The sequence below is a fragment of the Neolamprologus multifasciatus genome, chromosome 12 (genome assembly GCF_963576455.1).
Source record: "Neolamprologus multifasciatus chromosome 12, fNeoMul1.2, whole genome shotgun sequence".
NCBI classification, from domain to species: Eukaryota; Metazoa; Chordata; class Actinopteri; order Cichliformes; family Cichlidae; genus Neolamprologus; species Neolamprologus multifasciatus.
In genome coordinates this window covers 15860196-15868544 of record NC_140450.1, presented here as the reverse complement: position 1 = coordinate 15868544, position 8349 = coordinate 15860196, and the positions used below count along the sequence as shown (strand labels likewise).

Here is an 8349-nt window from a genome sequence, read left to right as displayed (position 1 = left end):
CTACCTGTACTCTCATACGTGAGTCTAAATGACCACAAGTCAGCCCATAAAGCGTCATGTGCGCACGTGAGTGCGCCGCCAGCCATGCGTAAAAGCGTAAAAGAAACTTGAATAAGCGGCACTAACTGATTTGAGACCCCCTCCCCCTCCCTAGCCGACCCTTAATCTTCAGGCTGACATGATTATGATTTTTGTAGTGATTGACAGATTAAGGGAAGTCATTCACTCGGGGGGTGATAAATGGTAGATCAGGCGAATACAAAGAGCTGTGTGAAGCGAGACATCGCCGCCGAGGGATGATGTGGAGGATAAGGAGGGAGATGGCACAGGAGGCTACAAAGGAGGGAGGGCGGGGTTTTTCCTTCCAAGATGAGGCTAACTAAAATTAAACTGCTGCCGGCATATGTGGGGTACTGTAGTCTCCACGGACAAACCTAAGCCCGTGCGGAGAGAGAAAGAGGGAGGGAGGACGAGAGAGGATGGATGATGATGTGGATATGGTCTGAGGAGCGGCTCTTCCTCTCTTGATGTTGTCTCACCTCCCCTGCGAAGCTGTGAAGCTTTTATCCTGTTTCTTTAACAAGCCGCAGCAGTTGTTTGCGTCATTTTTTCTGCATTTTTAAATATCGAGGTGCTCTCTTCTTCTATATACTGTGCATCCATCGTCATTCCCACCATCATCACCATCATCTGTAGCCATGTCGGACTCGGAGGATATGACGGAGTTCGCCAGCATCGTGGAGCGGATCGTGAGGGGCGAGGTGAGGCTCATCCGCTCGGATGATTTATGGTCCTTCTGACAGCGGCGATCTGTCTGTCAGCATGCTCCGACAGCAGCAGCAGCGCCGGGCCGGCCTGCAGGACTGTCGGAGGATGGAGAGGCATGCTCATAGACTTCTATTCTAATCTGTTCTTTGTTGGTGTCACACAATACCCTATTATATTACGTTATATACACTACGAGTGCATGACTGAGTTATTAAGACCCACACCTATTGTATTCCTGTAGCACAAACTATTTTATTTTATTCTGTTCTTGTAAAATTTGTCACTTTACATTATTGCAGTTCAAAAGTAGAGACTCATTCCCTTAATTTAACCTCATCTATCTATCTATCTATCTATCTATCTATCTATCTATCTATCTATCTATCTATCTATCTATCTATCTATCTATCTATCTATCTAAAAATTGAACATGATGAGTTTAATTAGAGGTTTTTCTGGGTGTGTTACTGGTTACTGCTGCAGGGAGAACACGGACTTCTGTCAAAATGTGGGCCACTTGGCAGCAGCTGTGGTTTTGGTGAGACTGGGTTACTGAGGTGTGTTTGGGACTAAAAGGGGAGGGCTGGGTGGGTGTCTTTACCCATTTCATTCACTCCAGACTGACAGAATGTGCTGAAATGTATCTCTCCTGCTAGCACAATCTCTGGCATTCGTTCATGCGTGCACAGAGCTGTGCATGTGTTTCGTGTGTGACAGAAACAGGAGAAGACTTTACAGGCGACTGACTCACACATGCCAGCCGCAGTTGCAGATTTCTGTTATATTTTAAGCTGTTGTCAGACCTGTCGTGCACAGTGAGTGATAGTGTTATACCAGAGAATAAATAAAATTAGGAGCCCAGTAAATCTATTAATGAAACAGTAACTAGAAATTCTTTGCTGAGCATCTTTCTGTGAGCAGCAGTACAAAAATGCTGTAAGTGAGGGTAATGTGTCAGAACATTTCTACGACCTCTGTGAAACTGTTAAATTTAGTTTTAATAGATCACCATCCAATCTAAGAGGGCTGTTGGAGGGTGAATCAAATCCTAGAGGACCAAGTTAAACTCAGGACAGGCTGTCAGTCAGTCACAGGTTGACATACAGCATATGACATAATGACATCATACAGGACATTTAATGTTGTCAAGTCTTTGGACTTTGTGAGGAACAGAGGCATGGGGAGAACATGGAAGTCCACAGTGGCAGAAACTTCATCATGTGACACAGCAGCAAGACTGTGCTGTCTGGCAGTGTCGCTGCAAGGCCCGAGTGTCTGCCAGCAAACAAACAAATGACTAAACAGAGTCCTAAAGTTGCCCTCTGTGCCTCCAGTGACTGTGCATGCAGAAGCCGGTTAATCAATTCAAATAACATGGCCACTTTACTTCTTGAAGGAATTACAGCTCCTCCTCAAAGCACCCAACTTATTTTATGGTCACTTTTTGTTCTCTAACTGAAACATTATTGGGGTGACTTGCCAGGCAACCCTAGTGTTCAATAAAATAATTGCAGACCTGCGCAATAATCACTACAGCAAGCAATTATAGGGTCATAAATCCCCTAATGTAATGGGAAGGACCCTGACGTTGTAACGAGCACAGCAGTCTCAGTTTGCTGGCCCCCTTTGCTTCTGGGTGTCAGTGTAGTAACCCGGTGTAAAGATGGACATACTGAAAAGGGTAGGCTGTTTTGTATTTTAAGTACTTTTGTAAAGCTTTTGAGAGCTTTCCCTTGAACTTCAAATTCAAGTGCTGATAGGCACATGAAGACACTTTAATTACCGGTCTGTTCTCAGCAAGCCTTCACACATTAAACATCACATTGCTAGCATCTGCAAACACAGCATACTTTTCCCGAATTCAGTTTGATTGCAAACATTCAACATTGTCTCCCAAAAATGTCAAACTGGGCTGTCCCTCTGATATACAGTACAGTATTGTGCAAAAGTCTCGAGCCCTCTCCCCCCCTCCCCGCTTTTTCAGTCCAGTCCTTGTACCTAATCATTTTTTCAGAAGAATGTTTTGTTTGTTAAGCTACCTAACACTGACCTATGAATAATTCAAACATAAGAAGGTAACTTAACTCAAGGGATGAATTAGTGGTGAAATAGTGCTGTGTCTACACATAACACATAACAGAACCACAAATTGCATCTTAAGGCAATTTGTTACTGAGCGCCTTTCACATATATATTCCCATTTCTTTAGTTGAATCTATAGAAAGTGCCAAAATTAATATAATTTGATAGAAATAAAGCAATATTTTTGCACCAATAATTCCCGAGGTACTATTAGCCAAAAAACTTGGCATATCTCAGCATGGTGTGCAGTGTGCACTTTACAAAATTGAAGAAACTGGACAATTGGAGGACAGAAAAGGAAATGGTATGCACATACAAACATATGTACAGCAGATTGACAGCACCTGAGTGTCACATCCCTAAGAAACAAACAAACAAAACATATCCAGCAAATATCGGACACGGGACCTGAGAGAGGCTTAGGATGTTCACAGAAGCTTCATCAGAAATGGTCTCAGTGAAAGAACAGTTGGCAAGAGGGAGTCCATCATGCAAATGGACAGCATTCCATTGGCAATGGCTTCATTTTCCAGCATGACAATGATCCCAAACACACTGCCAGAGCAGTAAAAGCATACCAGGATAGAAAAGCACACAATGGAAAACTGACAGTCACACTGGGAACACTGACTGGGATCATCTGGACAAACAACAGAACAGAAATGAGCCACCATCCAAAGAAAAGCTTTCAATGTCCTTCAAGAAGCCTGGAGAACTGCTCCTGAAGAACACTCAAAGAATTTATAAGCTTGTTGAAGAAATATTTAGTCACACCAAATATTGACTTGCAAGCTTATTAGGATTGTACAAACTTTGTTTTTGCCTTATATACTGTTGTATATTTGCATGTGTTTCAATGACCTAGTAACATAATTCAGTAACTTTTCACAAGAATTAGTTAATTCAACAAAAAAATACCTTTCAGCGTTTCGTGTATTTGAACATTTTCTTATGAAAATATCGATGCTATCGCGCTAGTAACGATACTACCGATATTCGGCTCGATCCGCCCATCTCTAACTTACGCACTCCCCCCTCCCACACGGCTCTCCTCCCACCCCCCACCCCCGCCTGTCTCGGTCCGCCTGCTCTCCTGCAGCAGAGAAGCGGCTGCTGATTCACTCCGGGCGGCCGGCGCAGACTCTCTCAGCAGCGTCGCTCTATTTAAATTCACTCATCCGTCGCTGTCGGCATCTTCACGTCGCGTCGGAGAAGTTCGGGTATTTTAGCTCGAGCCAACACGCCGGGTTAGGTGTTTTTAAGTCTCTCACACAGCGTTTTCTCCCCCGGGATGTCTGCAGAGATGCGGCGTAGCAGCATAAACGGGGTAAGTTGGAGAAAAGTGAGTTTCATGGTAGTGTGTGTGTGTGTGAGAGACTCGTCATTGTTCGCCTCTGCTGTTGGGACTGGGCATTGTTAAAAGTTACCAGTCTCCATTCATTGCTGACTCCAGCGTTTGTTTCACTTATTTCTTTGCGTAGTGACTCGCTTCAAACAGGCTTGGTCACTGTTTTCTGTTTAAACTTCCCTTTATCCTTCTGGGTATTTAACACGTGAGTGTTTTCTCTAAATTACTGCTGTTCAAGCACCACCACCAGCAGGAGGATGGATTGATTGATTACGCCGGGATGTCTCATCACACCACCTGAAAGAAATCACCAATCTGCCGCTTTAGGACTGCTGCAGAGACGCTCGTAATCGTCTTTAATGTGCTGAAACGTGAGCTGCTGGGCTCATGCGTTTCACTGTTTCTCTATATTTAGCAGGGCTTAATCCCGGTTTATGTAATCTATCTTAACATGTTAAATACACTGCGAATGGCCATTATTGTGATAGCCAGGGGAGTGACTGAAATCAGTATAGCTGTCAAACCTACACCCCAGTGTGCCCACCTTAAAGTGCATTTCTCCACCTGCAGTGACACAGCATACCTGCTCAGATTTGCAGACAGCATCTTCATTATAGTAGTTGTCTGGGAATCAAAGAGAGCTGTATCCTTCTGAGCTGTGATTCTATTTCTGTCTTTCTGTTCACCTTTTTTGTTTCCAAGTTATTTTTGTCTTGTTCGGTGTACCTGACAGCACTTGCACCGTCTGAAAACGCCTCAAAATGTTAAAAAGAAATCTAGTTTATTCAGTTATCCCTTCTCCATCATCAGGTCCCGATCAAGAACATAGAGAGGGAGCTGATCTGCCCAATCTGCAAGGAGCTCTTCACCCATCCACTGATCCTGCCCTGCCAGCACAGCGTCTGCCACAAATGTGTGAGAGAGCTGCTCATGTTGAACCACGAGGACTCTTTTGATGCTGGTTCTGAGTGCTCCCTACCGGGCAGCCCCAGGTCCAGGGTGCCCTCCCCCTCCATGGAGAGGCTGGATAGGCTTGTGAGATCAGGTGGGTCTCAGGGTAAGGAACCAAAGCTTGTTAACTTAAAAGTGAGCTTCACAGGAGGGATTATGGTGTGGGGAGTTGAATCTCATATTTCTGTAGGTTTTTAAAAGCTTGTGTATTGAGGGCATTGGCAGGAACAGTGAGAGCTCTTGCACTGCCTAATGGAAGCTAATAATCAGAACACAAAATGCAATGCTCGACCATTTGTGGTGACTCCTAGGGGAATTGGTAATGCCAACTTCCTGTAACATCTTCCTCCTAGTTCCTTCAACTTCACCTTTTGCTTCTTGTCAAAAGGCTGCATGCAACAGGTGTTGGGATTTTCCTCTACAGAAAGGGAAAGAAAGCTTCTCAAATAAGGAAAAGTATGACACAAATAAAAACTGAAGGCTTGGGGAAAAAAAGGTAGTGCAACTGAGAAGAGGGCTTCATGAACCAATAAGCAAATCTTTAACCAATGCAAATTAATGGTTGAGTGTGAATAGACTCGTGGAAACTGGGAGAGACGCTAAATAGGCCAAGTTTTGTGCGACGTTTGGGTGCTAGTGCGCCTCAGACGCCGCTCTCCCCTCCTCTTCTTGTCCTAGATAACGCAGAACAAACTTTGAGAAATTATTTTTAATCATTTTACCGCTCAGCCGCAACACCGTCAGTCATCACTACTTGTGATCCCGTCTGCTTTTGCAAGCCTCATTAGAGAGAAAGAAGAGGAAGTCGACGAGCTTTAGTTTTGTCTTCGAAAAGAAATGTTGACAAGCTCCATCAGGCCCTAATCTTCACTGTCTGCCTTCTATTGGTCCCCGGGGCATCAAACACATTTGGAAATGTTAAAGTAATGACAAGAAGAGCAGCTATCATTTTCACTACACCTTTAATTGGGTATGTGTGTGCGTGTTATGTACACACGGGTGAACAAAGGAGATCTGTAAGCTCCTTTTTTTGCATTTTTATTTAGTTATTTTAAACTCTTAAAACCAAGCTGAGCTGGGAGGAGGAAAGCTGGTTGAGATTCCTCCGGGCGCAGGTGGCTAAATTATGTTTATGTTCTCTGCACAGCACGTTGCACTGCTGCAGTCCGGCTCAAGCGGGTCAATGTCTAAGCCTAAAAAAGAAAAAGCGTCATGGTGGGACACAAGGCCGCCTCTGTGGCTCCTGAGAGCTCTGGGCTGGAGGCCATTTTCAGAAAGATGTTGTCTCATTTGCGCTCTTGACATCACCCGGGCTGTGTCTGACTTAAATGCTACATACCAACTCCAAGCAGGTCGTGGGTTCATGCTGGAATAATGGGATTGGGAAAGAGTGTGCATATTTGAAATCTGCAGAGATTAATCAAGTCTCTCTGTGCAATTCTTACTTTTTCCCCTTCTTTTTAAAAAAGGAGACGACAGATACAAAAATCGAGTAAATTGTGACATTGCTGCTGTGATGTTTACAGAGCATATGCATACCTTAAAATGCCAAACATCTACATATGTGCCGATGAATCCTTTTTTATTTCAGTGTTTTGAGTGTGTTGTATTGAACTGGGACACCATTCGAGATGTAGTGTTGAATGTAATGTGTTTAAATCACTGGTATTAAAGCTTTGGTTGTGCTTTTTTTCATTTTAAATTGATTTTTCAATTTGTTCTTTAAGATGACGTTTGGGCATAATCAATGGCTGACCCCAAATCAACATGTTGAGTGATTATGCTGTGGAAGTTGATTAAAATCAAGTTTACAGTGCTTGATTTTAGACTCTATGTAATTCATTTATTTTTGAACTGATGCAGACTTGTGCATAAAGGTGGGCACTCATTTTCTTACAATTATGGCTATTCAGTAACTCGTGCTGTATGAGACTGAGTAATGTTTAACCAACATCTCTTCTTGGAGCACTGTCAAAATCAGAAGGGTAGCACTAACAAAACCGATGTTTACTGAGGTGAACTCTTTGCAAGTTATTCAGCGCTGGTTCCAAACCACTGAGGCAGGGCTCTTGAACAGTCTCCCTGTTCAGCTCAAGTTTGTTCCTTACTGGCAGGACTGTGTCTGTTGATGCAGGAAATAATCAAATCCTGCTTTTTGAGTAAACAAATCTGAGGTCCAGCAAAAATCCAGGTTGTGCACAGAGCCACTGGACTCATTATGACTACTGCCTCCTTTCAGGTCAATGCACAGCATTAACGTACAGTAAATTCAGTGACATTTGGTTGACATGATATTTAATAAGGCTTTTCATGAGTGCAGATTTCCAGTGAGTGTAAGAAGGAAACCTTGAAGTACATTATTAACACATTAACTCCCAACAGAACAAACTAACTCTCCTAGTGCCTTCACTGCTGGGAGCTCAGCTCATTGGTAGCCATGGTGATGCAACCTGCCTGAGAGGAATGACTGAGGGATTAGATGAAGCGAGAGAAAGAAAAGACTTGAGACTATATTTATCAATGTGCAGCTTGGACAAGCCTCTCTGTACTGTGACTGAAAAAGGCGGTTACTAAAACGTGACGTTTCCCAGCTTTGGGGCTATAAACACAGCTAACCTTTAACTGCTAACCCTCAATAAGAGTTAACTGACGAAGGCTGCGTTGGCTTTAGTAATCTTGTCACATGTTGAGAAATAAGCAAATTTGTTTTCTTGTCAGTGTTTTAGAAGTAAAATGCTGGATGCGAAACTATAGCCAGGAGATGGTTAGCTTTGCTTACCTGCTTTCTATTAAAGTATGTTTTCCATGCTCCTATTGGAAAATGTAACCGAATTATACATTAGGGCGGTGCCATATGACCAAAATCTCATATCCTGATATAAGACATCTATTGTCCGATAACGATATAAATCACTAAATTTTTACATTTTCTGTAAATTCTGTGAATATCGGGCAGCTGGACTTGTGTGAAGTGTTTCCAGCTGGGCGTCGTGTACCTGGAGAAGAGTGTTTTAACAGATGCATGAATGCGTGCTGCGGGAAAAAGCCTGTTCTAACGTTTGAGTCTAAGGTTTATTTTTTTGTCACCTGACGGCTCTTTTTTTTGCTTCTCATCCATAAATACTCGGCATAATCTTTTACGCGATTCAGTTTATCTTGAGCTTTATTGTGAAAGGTTTGTGTAAAATAAACAAACGGAC

General features: G+C 43.1%; 1 protein-coding gene across 10 annotated transcripts in view; it reads left to right on the top strand.

Moving 5' to 3' along the window:
* The first annotated feature begins 299 nt into the window (after nucleotides 1–299).
* The window catches only part of trim36 (tripartite motif containing 36), a 36244-nt gene continuing 28194 nt past the window's right edge, over nucleotides 300–8349 (top strand). For 2 of the 10 annotated variants that reach the window (XM_085181259.1, XM_085181263.1), the window contains exons 1-2: nucleotides 305–761; nucleotides 5009–5243. In XM_085181259.1, the coding sequence (XP_085037385.1) occupies nucleotides 699–761; nucleotides 5009–5243 (298 nt within the window). In that variant the 5' untranslated portion in view covers nucleotides 305–698. Of the gene's footprint in view, nucleotides 762–3944; nucleotides 4178–5008; nucleotides 5256–8349 lie in introns of those variants that run through there. The other 8 variants (XM_085181258.1, XM_085181254.1, XM_085181255.1 and 5 more) reach the window with 8 other exon arrangements.